The sequence below is a fragment of the Cryptotermes secundus genome, unplaced genomic scaffold (assembly GCF_002891405.2).
Source record: "Cryptotermes secundus unplaced genomic scaffold, Csec_1.0 scaffold7, whole genome shotgun sequence".
In the NCBI taxonomy this organism is placed as follows: Eukaryota; Metazoa; Arthropoda; class Insecta; order Blattodea; family Kalotermitidae; genus Cryptotermes; species Cryptotermes secundus.
In genome coordinates this window covers 497,423-514,842 of record NW_019727389.1, presented here as the reverse complement: position 1 = coordinate 514,842, position 17,420 = coordinate 497,423, and the positions used below count along the sequence as shown (strand labels likewise).

The 17,420-nt window shown below is 42.7% G+C and overlaps 1 protein-coding gene across 3 annotated transcripts in view; it reads left to right on the top strand.

The window, feature by feature from the left end:
- Positions 1-17,420, top strand: part of LOC111864611 — a 629,006-nt gene that overhangs the window by 171,293 nt on the left and 440,293 nt on the right. For all 3 annotated transcript variants that reach the window (XM_023851980.2, XM_023851979.2, XM_023851978.2), the window contains exons 5-6: positions 7,182-7,266; positions 13,927-14,021. In XM_023851980.2, the coding sequence (XP_023707748.1) occupies positions 7,182-7,266; positions 13,927-14,021 (180 nt within the window). The remainder of the gene's footprint in view (positions 1-7,181; positions 7,267-13,926; positions 14,022-17,420) is intronic.

Below are 17,420 nucleotides of genomic sequence, written 5' to 3'. Positions count from 1 at the left end.
TCACAATGATGACGAAAAGTTTCTCCAACCTTAGTCTTTATTTTCTCTTCTCCACCCTTCCTCTCATCCCTACGTATCAATCGGGCAACCATCAGCCATATTCGTCCTTTCCCCGCCCTGAAGATTGAAACTACTTCCTGAAAGTTGGTGGTACTGTGCATTATAGCAGTCAGCTGCCAAGTAAACCAACCAACTGCAAAGAAATAACAAAGTTAGAGAAAATTTCCCCCTCCCACACACACACACACACACACACACACACACACACCTCACTACATCCCTCCTATAAAAAATTGAGCGAAAAGAAGTTTTAACAACAAAAGTCTGGAGTCCGAAAGTTTGTTTTAATGGAGATTCTTGGGTGAACTCGTGCAATGTAAGTCTCTGTGATGGAAACTTACTTTGTGTAGCCCGTTATAGAGCTCTTCTGTCGTATTTCACTCAAGTATACACCCTATCAAAGAAGTATATTTTATGATATTGTTTTCATAAGTGGGTGCCCTAACAGTCCTTCTTTTTCTTAATTAATTTTTTTTTCGGTAATATCGTGCGCGCGTTGTACGTGCCCCCCTCCTCCGCCATGCAATAACTTCTTGAACCAGTTGACCGATTGTCATGAAATCTGATATCCGCATACTGCACTTTGCTTTAGGTAAGTGCTCTTTATTTCCCTTACTTACTTACTTACTTACTTACTTACTTACTTACTTACTCACTCATGGAGCTGAGCCCTTCTGGAGGAGCCGCCAATTCTGCAGCTACTCAAGAATTTCCCAGCATTTTATGGAACCCGAAAGTTCATTACCCTGTTCACAAGAGCCTTCCACTGGAACCTATCCTGAGCCAGATCAAACCAATCCATAACATCCCATCTTGTCTCTTCTAAGATCCATTTTAATATTGTCCACCCACCTACGCTTTGGTCTTCCCAGTGGTGTCTTTCCTTCTGGTTTTCCCACCAATATCCTATACGCATTCCTCCTCGCCCCCATTCGTGCTACATGCCCTGCCCACCTCATCCTACTTGACTTGGTCATTCTAATTATACTTGGAGAAGAGTACAAGTTATGAAGCTCCTCACTGTGCAGTTTTCTCCAACTTCCCGTGACTTCATCTTTCTTTGGTCCAAATATTCTCCTCAACACCCTGTTCTCAAACACCCTCAGTCTATGTTCCTCCCTTAATGTCAGAGACCAAGTTTCACACCCATACAGAACCACAGGCAAAATTATAGTTTTGAATATTTTATTTTCTATATTTTCGGACAACAGACGAGAAGACAAAGGTTCTGGACTGAATGGTAGCAAGCATTACCCGAGTTCAATCTTCTCTTAATTTCCTGCTGAATCATTTTTCGATCTGTTATCGTTGTTCCCAAATATCTGAACTGTGTCACATTTTCAAAACATCTGTTTTCTATCTTTATGTCATGATTTTGCCCTGCATTTTGGTGACGAGACAGCAATACATACTTAGTTTTCTCAGTGTTTACTTCTAGACCAACCTCCTTACTTGCGTCAGTCAAAGTTTGTGTGTTTTTCTTTATGGTGTCTATACGTATGATCACCCAGTAGATTCACATAATGGGCATGAATGTATGAATGTATAAGGAGTGGGCCTTCTTGGCCCTTGTACCGCGACCACAGTCATCTATTGTGCCTCAACATCATGGGCATAGACCAACAGCTGATGTGTCCCGTTTAATTTCAGTCCCACCTGTTTTCCCTGGACCTTCCTAATGGCATATTCTAAAGAAAAGTTGATAAGGAGTGGCGATAAAGCATCTCCTTGTTTTAGACCATTCTGGATAGGAAATTTATCAGACAGATGTTTACTTACACGGACTTTACTATACGTTTCATTTAAACACATTTTAATCAACTTAACTAGTTTCATGGGTACCCCAACCTCTATCAGAATATTGTACAATACTTCCCTCCTAACTGAATCATAGGCTTTCTTGAAGTCTATGAATAGTTGATGTACTCTCTCATCGTACTCCCATTTTTTCTCCAGTATCTGACGAATGCAAAAGATCTCATCTGTAGTTGATCTGTTACGTCGAACCCACACTGATGCTTTATTTCGCTACAGTCTGTAATACAGATGTGGGGGACCACCCAGCAAACCTCTGAGGTAAATATAGAAGAAGTTCATATCCTACTATTTATTAGTAATGGCGACGTATCAAGTGGAACTTTCATATTGAGATGTTTCATCTGGCTGGCAGATGTGTCCTGTTAAAGTGTTAATGTCTCAGATGACAGCTGGATGCAGTCGACTGCATCTTCTCGATTGGATCACGTTAAATGGAAGGGGACAGCATTGGGCTCTAAACACGTACTGGGACAGGTGAGACTGGAGACAGGTCCTTTCACGGACGGGACACTAACAAATGTTGAGTCTACAGGCTCGTCAGTTTCATGAACAAATGTAATGAAGACTGTAAAGCGCTTCTGCAGTGTGTCGTACCGTAAGTGTCGTCTCTGTGATACAGATGTCCCTGACACGGTTTGTTGTTGCGAGTGGTAAGTTGATGCAACCCGAAGGTTCATCACCATTGGGCCTTCTCATTCACTGAATCAGTCCTCTTCATCACTGAACAGCTTGTTTCCCTTACTTCTCTGTTGATATTTTGCCGGAATATGACCATTTCCTAGGCAAGGACTCCGTAAACACTGCTTAAAAACCGGAATAGCAGCAGAAGCGGAAGTCATTTTGCTAGGCAACAGTTCGCTAGCACCTCTTCCCGTGACAACAATCAAAATAACAGAGGAGAATTAACTGTTCGACATGGTGATCTGTATTCGGTCCGCATGGAAGTTAGTTCAGTCCAGGACATTTCATTCGTGAGGGATGAATCCCGTTTGGAGACGGGGTCGAATTCCTCCACCGTAACCCTGCGAGTCGTAGGAGGCAACAAAAAGGGATGTCTCAAATCTGAGACAGAGAAATATGGAAACTCGGACCCAAGAATGACTGCGTTGGCGAGGGCCAGCACCAATTGTAAACGACAGACCCGTCCTCTCATCAGAGAGAGCGCCCCACATCAACAAACCCGCAACTATCTGACTAATAAGAATCTGGATGTAAGCCCCAGATGGGTGCTCTATTACAAGTTACAATGGCCGACTGACCGTCGGTCGTAACATAAGACTCGATTCGACTTGACTCGACTCGTGAGTGATTCTTCACAGATTCACTCGTATCAGACTTCAGAAGGCAGTTTAGTAGTTGAGTATTCAGCTGTGATAAGATTCGTTACCAAGCAACGACTAGTGTAAGCAGACATTAAAGCCTTTATTTTGTGTGCTATAGTTACAGTAATCTTTCGAGTGTTATAATTAATTGTAGTTACGACCTGTGAGTGTCCAGTAATTCTATTCACCAATCCAAACCCCGTCTACAGTCACTATTACACATGACAATATTATCCTCCAGTTTGGCATTTGCAGTTCTACTGAACTTGGTGCGTTGGTGTGAGATAGAAATATATGACAGTGTTGATCTTCGTTGCTATATGAATAGATTTCATTGGTTTGCTAGAAAGCTATATCGGTTTGTGTATTGTTTGTCAGATATTAGCAACTTGCTATGGCCACTTCATGCGGACATCACTCGCATGATGGGTACTGGTATGTTAAGTTTGCTTGTGAATTGGACAGAGGTTAAAGACAAAGGACGTAAGAAAGGTTAGACGGACCAGGAAAACGTTCCAGTATTGATCAGCCAATAAACCCGAAGACTGTGAGCATGTACGTACATTAATGGAATTTATAAATATGTAAATATACCTGTGTACGCCTAGCGAGAAACTGCAAGTTGTGGCATTAAAAATAGGAGAGCCTCAGAAAAACAGACTGAAACGAAAAAATACAAACGGAGTACTAGGCCGTGCCATAGCTCAAGCGGTTAGTCGCTGGCTTCCCACCGCGGCGGCCCGGGTTCGATCCCTGGTCTGGTCAAGTGGGATTTGTGGTGAACAAAGTGGGGCTGTGGTAGGTTTTCTCCGAGTACTTCGGTTTCCCCTGCCAATCTTCATTCCACCAATTGCTCCACAATCACCCTCACCTATCATCTGGGGCTGGTACAATAGGCCAGAAGTGGCGGCAGTACAAGGGACTTAGTCCCACCCCACTAGCAATAAAAATAATAAAAAAAACAGAGTACTGAAAACTCCTTCGTAAGAGTTCCAGAAGGGAATAAGTGCCCCCTCCCCACTACTACATTTCTAGTCCTAAAGCTTCTGAAGGAATTTAGACAAACTTTGGAATTAGAAGTTCGTACTAAAATGTGATTAGTGAATATGATTACGGTCCTTTTGCGCACCAAATCCGTACCGCAGAGCTTCACAACCAAAACTAACTATTATTTTTATATAATCTTTTCCCTTTATCGAAAATTTGGACGTGGTGTAATATATAGACATCATTAAGATTTATAACTCTTATTTGAAGGAAGTGTCAATAATATATTTTGTTTGATTGCTGGAGAAACATCTTAGAACGAGACCACTTCAGTGATGGATACACAGATGGAAGAATAGCACTGGGATGTCTCTATATTATGATTCGTCAAACTGTGAGTCTGGAATCCTAGGGGCTCGCCTAGTTTTCAAGGATTATTTAAAATATAGTTTATCCACGCGCAGGTTTGGCAAGTGAATAAGCAAGATTTAACAGATGCTTCTCGAATATATCGCTGCAGCCGGAGGAAATAGTCACTAATTTTTTCATTATGTTGCATGTACATTCTGTGAATAGCTTAATATAGATTTAGGGAGGTTATACAACTACACGAATGTGCGGAACTGCAGAGATGGGAGGTCACGTGAATTTATTTATTATTTTTAGGGGTCGCTGTATCACAACGTTTTGAGAACCCTTGTTTTGTAGGGTTTGGCAATGTGTATATGTATATTAACCTAGTTTCGGATGGAGGTTAGTGACGAGTTCTGTTGAGGTTTTAAATATTTGGATTTTAATGTCGGTGATTTAATTGGTCATTTAGTAAGTCCGTTTGCTGGTGGGTCATTTACGGGGTTATTGGTGAATGCACGCGAGCACAGTGGGGCTAGGCCTACCTCCATGAACTTCTCCGTTCACTTCGGTTTTTCTAGATCTTACACATTCGGTAGGCCTCTACCTGTAGACAAACACAAAAAAACGCACACAAACATCCATGCCCTGAGTGGGATTCGAACCCACGATCCCAGCTTCCGAGCGAGCGAAGACAGTGCATGCCTTAGACCGCTCGGCTACCGTGACCGGCAATGTATAACATAGCCATGGTAATATTTAAAAAGCAATACCGTACGCAGGATACAAAATCTAACAAATTAACACTAATCGCCTGCTCTCCTGTCAGTGTAATATTAGTATCTGATACAAGTAGGAAGAATTCTTTATGTATGCATAATGGAGTCAATGAAACAATACAGTTCCCGAGGCTACAATTCTAATAATGCTGATGGAGGTTATTTATGAAGTACACTGTTGAAATGACCTTCAAACAATATTAAGGTCTTTTTGTCTCAGAAATTTGAGAGGATGCAATATTGGTATTACTGATGGGCGGGATTTATGATGCAAGCCGTTGAGGTAGCTTCATATGGCATGATATACGTAGAAAGTTTTATGAAGATGATACTGGCGTTCAAACAATATTAACGTTTTGCCTCAGCAATTTGAAAGACTTGAATTTGAATTTGCAATGTACGCCTTTGAAATAGGCTCAGGTGGCATGATATATTTACCAGGTTCCATGACGATCGGTTCAGTAATATTACGGTTAGTACCGTAAAAGTTTGAGACTGTAATGTTGGTATTACTGATCGAAGGGATTTATGAAGTATGCCGTTGAGATAGCTTCGTGTGGCTTGACGTACTGTACATTCTGGTTTTCATTAAGATTGGTACAAGAGTTCAAACAATACAAAGGTTTTGTCTCAGAAATGTGAGAAGCTGTAATGTTGGTATTACTGTGGGCCAGATGCCATGATATACATGCCAAATTTCGTAAGGGTTGGTTCAGGCATTCAAAAGTTGGGGGATACACATGGAGACACAGCAACGTGATCTCATAAGTCTAATTTTTTTTTTCAAAATAAGGAAAATAAGCCAAAATGGGTAAAATATTCGCTGTTGTTAGAAAGTAGACTCTAGAAGCCGGTAATGCTAATTTAGCTTCAGTGCAGTAGTATTTGATCACTGTTTGATCCTTCGTACGATTTCAAGATCAATTGACTTCCCCACGTTCTCCTTTATTTTCACTTCTCCGCTCTTCAAAGCAAGGGAGTTCTTACAAACTCTGAAGTTGCCCAATGAAATTTTCTTTCATCCCTTGAGTGAATAGATACAACTCAACTTGTTCAACATGGGGGAAGTGCCATTGGTAATTACATTTGAAGTTCCGTAAACGTGGTGGAATTTCTTGACTAGCTGAAAGATCATCTTCTCAAGAATGACTCTAGGCATCCATGTGACTGGTTGTGTTGATAGGCGTGGAACACATAATTCATGTTATTCAAAAGCCACGAATTAAATACACTGCACTTTTGCAAATCATCGTAAACATCAAATAAATTCAGACATGAAGCGATTTCCAGTATCTTAGTGTAGCATGGAATCAGTTTGGGCCTACTGTTTAAATAACATAAATAATATGCTTTATCTGTGGTCTAGTGGTCAGAGTTCATGGCTACAGATCCAGAGGTCCCGGGTTCGATTACCGGCGCTACCAGATTTTCTGAAATATATTGGGTCTGGAACGGGGTTCACTCAGCCTTCTGAGGATAAATGAGGAGCTATTTCAAGGAAATAGCGGCTCCTGTCTAGAAAACCGAAATTAACGGCCCTGGAGATTCGTTGCGCTGACCACGCGACACCGTCTATCCTCTAAAGTTGGCACTAACTTCATCGACAAGCGGCGGTCGCTCGGTCGGTATACTTGTAGTTCAGTTGCGGATTAAAACCACGGAGTTGTTGTTGTTTTTAATCGAATATATTAGTTAAGTTTTGGCACAAACTTAGGCCGTAAATGGGACGGAAAGACCCACATGGTTAATAAAGCTCCAACGAGAGAATTCAGCCTTTAACGATTTCATTTTAATGTAAATTTCAACAAAATTGAGTGCTGCTGGAAAGGGAAGTTATAGAGCCTTTCTTGTTTTCATGTTGCAGGACCTGACCGTCACAGATGATACAGTGTTGGAGGAGCACAATGAGGACCCTTGCATCGTGCAGATGAGGCTCATCGGTGACGGAGGTAGGCCCTACGCCGTCATAACTTAATAATCATGTCAAACATTTATAACTGTGTCACTGTGATCAATCCCAGAGTCTTTGCATATTATTATAATCTTTCAGTCAAATAATGTCGCATGACATCTCGCGAATTAGGTATTTCTATCTGTCTTCTCCATAGTCTACCACTGTCCCTATTCTTAGCCAGATGAATCCAGTCCACACGCTCTTCGTATAAGGTCAGTTTTATTTTCATCGTTCTGTCTTCGCGCGAGTGATCTCTTCCTTTGAAGTTTCCGGAAAAACTTCGGTATCAGTGTTTACTCGTCGTCAAGTAGTAGGCCTGTTCGGACCGTCAAATCAAAGGAGGTGGGGTTAACCAGGATACGTACATAGTGCGTAACTGATAGACGAGTTGTTAGTCTGCTAACCTGAAGAGATCACTTGGGAGACCTACACGTAATTGTGAACGCAATATTCAAATTCATCTTAAATAGGATGCCAGAATATTGTCACGTGTATGGGGGTACGCGTGACGAAAATAATGGGTTCTAGTTCGGATGACTGGATTTATTGGCGCTTCGGTTACAAGTTCTCTTAATCACACGCTGTCGCTATTCTAGACTCTTTCCAGGGCACCGTTACACACGCACCAGGATTCTCCGTCTGCACTAAGTCGTCTCCTAGCAACGGATCTCAACACAGAAATTAACACTTCAAATCACTATGAAGCCTGCTTGTCATTTCTTGTTCAATCACCTTGGAACCTCGGAACCCAACTAAAAACTCCGTGTATTATTCATTCCTCCAGCTTACTGCTCATTCCTCCTGCTTACGACTGCCCACAAACGACCTTTGTTGTCTTTTATAAACCTTCGGCGCGGACCTACAGAAAACACGTCACGTGATCCCTACCCAGCGAGTTCATTGGCGCGCTGACTGTTGCCTAGCAAAGATCTATAATCATTCGTTCTCTTGTTGCATGAGCGTATCGCGGGGTGTTTGTCCAGCCGTTGCCTAGCAATGCGTTGACATATCACAGTATGTAGACATACGGGATTCGTCCAGCTCAGAATAGGGTCCAATGGCAAGCTCTTGTGAACTCGGCGATGAACCTTCGGGTTTAATAAAAGATGGAGATTCTCATGACCAAGAAAAAACCTTATATAGGATATGAGGATATTTAGGCATGTTAGATTCATTTAGCTTAGGGTAGATTCCAGAGTTTGGCTCTTGTGAACACGGTAATGAGCGTTGTACTTATATAAAAGACGAAGAATTTCTTGGCCTAGAAATTTATCTGCAATAGGGCGTGAGGATGCGCAAGTCTATTTGATTCATGTACCTTAGGATAGATACTAATGGTGGACTCCTGTGAGTATGGTGTTGAATCTTTGGGTTCAGTAAAAGACGAGTTTTGTATCCAACTGATCTACTGTCAGCTTCTCAGTAAGGGCTCTAAGGTGAAGGTGAACTTATCCCTGTGCTTAACTATTTAAACGTCCCTACCGGGACTGAAACTACGACCCCTCGGTCATCCAACCCGTAGCCAGTCGCTATACCGACTACGCTATCCAGGCCGCCCTTAGTAAGGGCTGTGGTCCATGAAATTAATTAATTACTTCTTTGCAGGCTCCATTATTCCTGCAGCACGTTTTTGAAGCTAAATGCACGTCACTTCTGCTTGTTAGCTTTCCGATTAACACAGTGGTACGATACGTACCCTAGCTTATCCTACAAATACCAGACTTTTTCCCACAGTCTTCTTTTATGACCCACTTTGTTCCGAAAACGAAGCATTAAGTAATTCTGTTAGAAGCTTGGTAACTTATAGTTGTGAGAAGTTGCATGACAGTAAGAAATACGGCTGGAGGCTGTATTAATTAGATAAAACGTGTAAACGGTTAACTAACGCCTTTCATGTAAATTATTCAGAATAAGAATGGAAAATGTGTGTTTTCATTCTTTCACTACTAGTGATGCTGATGGTGGGACTCATTGCCTGGAGAAATAAGACTGAAACACTTTTGCGGTTTTATCGACAAGGAGAGATGGAGACATGTGATTGGAGTGGAGAAGAAGAAACAGTGTATTTATATTAACGCGTTTCTACGTCGGTCAGCATAGTGTCTGATTACAAGCTGGAAGACTGGTCTTCGATTCCTAACAAAGACAATGATTTTTCTCACTGACTGACTGAATTAGTTGGCCGCAACCGTTTTATAACATTATGAACATCCGAGTTCGAAGTAGGAGCTAAGTGTAAAGTGTCCGTAGATTGATGAATAAAGGGAATGGTTTTAGGGCAAGAACGAATATAAACAAACTCCATGGCCGGTAGTCCGCAAGCGAAGTATACCGACCGAGCGACCGCCGCTTGTCGGCGAAGATAATGCCAACTTTAACAGATAGAGGGTGTCGCGTGGTCAGGGCAACGGATCCCCACGGCCCTTAATCTCGGTTTTCTAGACCGGAGCCGCTATTTCCTTGAAATAGCTCCTCAGTTATCCTCACGAGGCTGAGTAGACCCCGTTCCAGACCCACTACTTCTCAGAAAATTTGGTAGCGCCGGGAACTGGACCTGGAACCTCTGGATCTGTAGCCAGGAACTCTGACCACTAGACCACAGAGGCGATCTGGCTTGAGTTACATCAGCATTTGGCTGCGCCATAGCTCAAGCGGTTAGTCGCTGGGTTCCCACCGTGGCGGCCCGGGTTCGATCCCAGGTCTGGTCAAGTGGGATTTGTGGTGGACAAAGTGGCGCTGGTGCAGGTTTTCTCCGAGTACTTCGGTTTCCCCTGCCAATCTTCATTCCACCAACTGCTCCACAGTCATCCTCACCTATCATCTGTGGCTGATACAATAGGCCAGAAGTGGCCGCAGTACAAGGGACTAAGTCCCACCCCACTAGCAATAAAAAGAAATACATCAGCATTTAATCTATGAACGTTAGCATCAAGAGATGTTTCGTTGTACAGTGAAGACCACTCATAAGTGGGCAAGGAAATATAAAGCACTGCGTAATCCCCAGCAGAAAATCTCTTGTAAGAAGTATTAAAATTTTGTTTATAACGTCGAACTGGCATTGGACGCTCAGTGATGAAAGGAGAACGGGAATGAGCGGGCTGAACTAGGCCGTATTCAGCATGGTCAACTGAAAGCTCAGCAAAATTTGAGAAAACAAGGTCAAGCAAGTTGCCGTCGTTTTCAGCATAATTACGTTGGTTTAAACCGGAAACAAGTGGCGGAGTGTATGAAATATCCTTTCAGTTTGGGGAAGCTAAATCACAATTCCAATCGAATCAGGGACATAAAATCCCAGCGCAAAATCACACGATAACTTAAGGTATCTAACCTATTTTCTAAAAAGTTGAAGTAATTTTTAATATTACAACCTTGATATCAGGGACGAAATAAGCAAGTCACGGCCATCAGTTACAGTAATTTATGCCCATACACGGTGTTGAATATAGCTACTGGCTACGGGCTGCACGGCCAAGGATTCGGAGCTCGAGTCCCGGTGGAGGGCAAGAATTTAACGTTTGCATGTCGTCCAGACCGGCTCTGGAGCGTGAAGCGATCAATCACTTCCAACTAGTGCCAAGGTCAAGAAAACGTGTGCTTATACATCCACTCCCCCATACGTTTTCATGGCGTAGTGATCAATTAGTTAAGCACAGGGACAGCTGTACCTTTTCTATACGTTGTTGAAAATAATCAAGGTCGAATCTACGTTTAGAGCCAGAACTGCTTCGGAAACAGCGGTTGAAGCTGTAGTATGACAGTCTCTATCAGAGTGATTACTTACTTACTCAAGGAGCTGAGCCCTTCTAGAGGAGCCGCCAATTCTGCAGCTACTCAAGAATTTCCCAGCATTTTATGGAACCCGAAGGTTCGTTACCGTGTTCACAAGAGCCCTCCACTGGACCCTATCCTGAGCCAGGCCAATCCAATCCTTTCTTTCTAAGATCCAGTTTAATATTGTTCACCCACCTACGTCATGGTCTTCCCAGTGGTCTCTTTCCTTCTCGCTTTCCCACCAATATCCTGTATGCATTCCTCGTCTCCCCCATTCGTGCTACATGTCCCGTCCACCTCATCCTCCTCGACTGCAGATATCCTTGCTAGCATTCATAGCTCCGGAGATTCAGAGCTGCAACAGCGCCCAAGTAAACTGACACTCCGCCACCACAACTCGGCACTATCGCACGTTGCAACACGCACGTCTGCTCAGCTCGAGGCTGAGAGTGTAATAATAATAATGTGGTCTTGTGGTCAGAGTTCTGGCTACAGATCCAGAGATCCCGGGTTCGATTCCCGGCGCTACCAGATTTTCTGGCAAGTAGTGGGTCTGGAACGGGATCCACTCAGCCTCGTGATGATATCTGAGGATCTTTTCAGGGAAATAGCGGCTCCGGTCTAGAAAACCGAAATTAACGGCCGTGGCGATTCGTTGCGCTGACAACGCGGCACCCCCTGACCGCTAAAGTTGGCATTAACTTTGCCGCCAAGCGGCGGTCGCTCGGCCGGTATAGTTCGCTTGAGGACCAAAACCACGGAGTTTGTTTTTAATAATAATAATAATAATAATAATAATAATAATAATTAAATTCCATTCTGTTCTGTTATTAGAGGACGAGAACTATGAAAAGAACCCGAAGAATCAGGTCTGTTCAGAGCACATAATTAAGGCACAGCGATGGGTTCATGAATTGTTTAACGTTCACCAGTGGGGAAACACAGTCAGCTTTTGTATTTGGGTTTGCTGAAAATATTCCTTCATCACATGGGTATAGGCACTCTCTGCCCTTTTCCTCCCCCAACAGTTACATTTTATGCTCCAAATATTGATGCTTATTTGCTTACCCTCTGTGTTTATTTCTGTGAATGCACCGCAGTGGCTGGGGTCGTGTGCGCATATTTTATTGGTCTAAACTGAGTTGCGTTCTGGTGGGTAAATGACACGCAGCATTCACACGGAGACATTATTACTATTATTATTATTATTATTATTATTATTATTATTATGCATGCGGGATAACTCAGTTGATATAAGGATTAGGTTACTGGCTAGACAACCGAGGAGTCATGGTTCAGTTCCCGGTAGGAGCAGAGATTTTTCTCTTCCCCATAGTGTCCAGCCAGGCTCTGGGAGATATACCTCCACTCGCCCACACGCCGTTGTGGCGTGGTATGAAACGACAATTACATTATGCACTTATAAAGGTAACAGTAAAGATATAAACAGGTTAAATTAACCCTGTCTTTAATTAATGAAGCGCCACGCCATTCTTGACCTCGGCACTAGATGGAAGTGAATGATCAGCTTCACGCCCCGGCCATTTTACTCCCCCCTGGGGACTGAATGTTCACTACCCATTGGATAGGAGACTGGGTAGGTCCCAGAGCCGGTCTGGACACTGTAGAGAAGATAGAAACTTCTTTGCCCGTGCTGGGAATAGAACACCGTAGCCCGTCCCTATGCCGACTGAGCTATTCCGGCTAACGGAAGAGTAACAGTGCTAACTTCAATTACTAATTATGTAACCATCTTGTTTATATTGCGTTTCCGGATGGGAGATGCGAACTTTGGTGTATGAACAACACTAGCGCCAATTAGCCCATAATTCAGGGTACATGTTGGAAAGACACGCAGTCTTTGTTGCGGTAATGTCTTCATAGAATGTGAAATAAAAACATGGTGTCCCCGCAAATATTTTCTTCAGATTTCGGTTTGATTGCAGTAGGCAAGTGTAATTGGTACAGTGACGGATCAGAAACATACTTATAGGATAGGATTGTTCAAAGTCAGTAGTTAACAAATATGGGAACGGTTCCAAATTTCGAGGTTGTAGCTGATAGATTTAACATATACAAAATCTATACTTATATAATAAGTTCTTCCTAAAACGTAAAATAAAGTACGGTAAATGTGCAGTAACCGATTCCATTGGCCATGCGGTCTAAAGCACGAAATGTCTTCGCCCGCTCAAACACTGGAATCGTGGGGTTCGAATCCCACTCGAGGCATGGATGTATGTCTGCTTTTATTCTTTGTTTATGTTGTCCTGCATAGATAGTGGCCTTGCGACGGGCTGATTCCCCGTCTAAGGAGTCTTACCGACTGTATACAAGATCCAAATTTGAGAATTAATTCTGAATGGATACACACCAGAGGACCTAATCCGTCAAGGAAGAAGAAGCAGAAATCAACAGCGACAGTGACTCATTCATTGTATTCAATTCGTATTTTTTAGCGTTTGTAATATTTAAGATTTGCTTTGCACATTTCATTCTGTTGTCATGTCTTTGATAGATCTTATTGCTTTAATTTACCTCATGCTCTTTCAATCCTCTCCTATAATTGACTTATTTGCTGCTGTCAGGCTCTAAAATAAATTACTTGAATATTATAATTGTTGCTTCTGCTGCAGTTACTGTTGTTTTTGTCGCTGTCGTTTTTGTTGTTGTTGTTGTGTCCTCTTCCCAAAAGGGGCTGTATCTCCGATTTCACATCCCTCATTTTTGGGATGGATACATTTATATTATTGACAGATACATATACTAGGCACTGCATACGCACAAATGCTATTGTTTTCCAAAGCTTATCAGCAGTATAGGTCTCAGTAATATTTACTGTTTACAAGGAAACGATAATTTGTTTGTGATTTATGTTTGGCAGTGGTGGAGTCGATAATGAGAGGGGAGAACGTGGGCATCACCCCACGGAGGTCGAGGTCGTCGGCAGTGCTGACACAACATCAGCAGCAGCAGCCGGTGAGTGGGGGTGATGATTCGATTTCCCCGTAATTCATTCCAGGCCCCTTCCACAATATCTGGCCACATAATTAATGCCTGTACCAGTAAGTATTTGACACGATTTACGAATAAACAGGACGGGAACCACACGCCCCCTTCTGATAGAAGAAAGGTTGAAGATGCAGAATAAGTCGCGGACTAAGAAATTACAAATCGGTAGACATCCCAAGTGATTTTCCATGAAGTTTTCTGCCTTAATGTTGGCCAGTTATGAAGGAACCTCAAAATGCTGAAAGTTGTGCAAGAATTACAGAAAATTCGTCATCAATCCTGAAGATCTTCCCCCACCTCCATCTCCATTTAATAACATTTTTCCCATCACTTACTCTGTCCTCAGATTCGTGATACAGCAGAGTCGGAATAGCTCAGTCGGTGTAGCGACAGGCTACGGGCTGGATGGTCCCGGTAGGGACAATGTTTTTCTCTACTCCGTAGCGTCCAGGCTGGCTTTTGAGACCACCTGACTTCCAATCCAAAGGGTACCGGGAGAGCTTTCCCTGGGGTAAAGCGGCAGAGACGTGAAGCTCACCACTCACCTCCACCTAATGCCGAGGTGAAGAACGGTGGAGCTCTACCTCCACTCCCCCATAGGTCTTCACGGTGTGGTGCTTAATTAATTAAGCACAGGGTGAAATTTGCATTTAGCTTTCATGTCTCTTGCTGCTAACCAGTGGAGTTCACAAAATAATTTTGTTATATTCTGATAGATGAATGGGTCAGTACAGTGATAGAATTTCCTTGCTTAAAGTGCCTCAGCCCTGCAATGCTTAACATATATTGTTATAGTGTTAAATGAAATGTTTCTGTTTCTTAGAGATAACGAAATCATTGTACAGCCTCTGCAGTGTGGAATTGAGGACCTGATTGTTTAATAGAGATGTGGGAGGATGCTGATTAACCCACTTTCTGAAGGGAAGGATTGATGCAAAATTGTAAACAGCATGGCTGAGGGAGAATGGAAGGAAAATTTTCCACAGATCCTTAGAAAGAGAAGTGAGCCAGCAATACACAGCGTGACCTAACAAGAGCAGAAAGAGCCCTGAACTCTGACCTATATGTAGCCAGCTCCCAGGCAACGGGCTCTGTGTTTTCCCCGGGTGATTTCTGTTGCTTTGCTGTAGTATGTATGTTGTAAATTAATAATTTCAAAGGTAGAGGCAGTCTGTGAAGCTGTACAACAGAAAATTACAAAATCCCTAGAAGCTCATTAATTCCATGTCACTGTTTGCATCTCGCAAATCCTGTGTCATCAGCAGAGATGATGAAAAAGAAAGAAAAAGCCCCCCCCCCCCAAGTATTCCTGTAGAAATGCAGATTTTCATTAAACAAGCACAGGGGACATTTATTGCTATAAACAAGGCCTAAGCAGGCTTTTGCATGCCAAATGATACTTCCAAATTGTCCAGAATTTCTGGGATCACTTATTTAGACCATTGTTGATTGTTTTTATATAGGTTTTCATAGTAGGTAATAAGAATTTTTAAGAACTCAGGTTTCATAGGCTGAAAGCAACTTGAAGTTCGAATGCTTATTTTTATTCAAGAATTTACATCGGCTGATACAGAATACATGTTGCTGTCTCGTCACCAGAATGCAGGGCAAAATCATGACATGAAGATAGCTGACAGATGTTTTGAAAATGTAGCACAGTTCAGATATTTGAGAACGACTATAACAAATCAAAACCTGATTCAGGAGAAAATTAAGAGATTGTATTCGGTTAATGCTTGCTACCGTTCACTTTGTCTTCTCGTCTGCTGTCTAAAAACATAAAAATTAGAATATACGAAACTATAATTTTGCTTCTGGTTCTGTATGGATGTGAAACTTGGTCTCTGACATTAAGGGAGGAACGTAGACTGAGGGTGTTTGAGAACAGGGTATTGAGGAGAATATTTGGATTGAAGAAAGATGAAGTGACAGGAGGTTGGATATACACGTATCTGCATAATGAGGAGCTTCATAATTTGTACTCTTCTCCAAGTATAATTAGAATGATCAGGTCAAGGAGGAACAGGAGGACAGGGCATGTAGCACGAATGGGGGAGACGAGAAATGCGTATAGGATATTGGTGGGAAAGCCAGAAGGAAAGATATCACTAGGAAGACCAAGACGTAGGTGGGTGGACAGTATTAAAATGAATCTTACAGAGAGAGGACTGATGGTGTGGAATGAGTTAATCTGGCTTGGGATAGGGACCAGTGGAGGGCTCTTGTGAACACGGTAATGAACCTTCGGGTTCCATAAATTGCTGAGAGGTTCCTGAGTAACTGCACAACTGGAGACTTCTCAAGAAGGGCTCAGCTCCGTGAGTGAATGACTGATACAGCCAATGTGATGTATGACTGCAAACATGTTTTTAATGAAGCATCTGTATTAATATAGAACAATATGAAACACGTGGATACATGTTGGACACGTACGTTTTGTTACTAAAATATGAAATTTTGTGTCGTGACCATTCTTTCTGTGAAATTCGTATTGTGTTTCTGATGTCAAAATTATTGACGCGTTCTACGAAGCAGGATTGATATTTTGACCTGATGAGATTCTCCGTGGAGAGGGTGACGGGACTATTATTTTAAACATAAGGTCACTTTTCTGAGATGTGAATACTTTTCATCTCTCATCTAGTTCCAAAAATTGATTTCAGAAACTTCTGTAAGTACAAGTAAAAACAAAGACAAAAGTTTTACTATTTTCTCATGCATTGGCGATCGACCCAAAATTGGTTCGCAGCCCACCGGGAGATCGCGGTTGACGTCTTTCCCAACAAATTTATAATGTGTTGTTACAACGCGCACGGTATGCCCACATTCCGAAGTCCAGTACAGATACCAAGTGATGATGGCCCTAATAGTAGGGCGTATTTACAGGGTCTGATGTCGGATCCTTTCCCTCATGAAAGGATAGTAGTAGGTTTCGTCAGGACTAAAAGCAAAACGCTTGCCTGAAGGACCAGAATTCACAAGACCCAATGCCCCTTCAGAACTCAGAATTGCATGGGCTCACAAACAACAAAACAAATTCCATGGCCGGTATTCCGCAAGCGAACTATACCGACCTAGGGACCGCCGCTTGTCGGCGAAGTTTGTGTCTACTTTAGCGGATAGAGGGTGTCGAGTGTTCAGCGCAACGGATCCCCACGGCTGTTATTTTCTGTTTTCTAGACAGGAGCAGTTTTTTCCTTGAAATAGCTCCTCAGTTATCCTCACGGGGACCCCGTTCCAGACCCACTACTTCTCAGAAAATTTGGTAGCGCCGGGAACTGGACCTGGAACCTCTGGATCTGTAGCCAGGAACTCTGACCAGTATTCCACAGAGGCATGGACTCTGAAAGCGATGTGGGGGGGGGG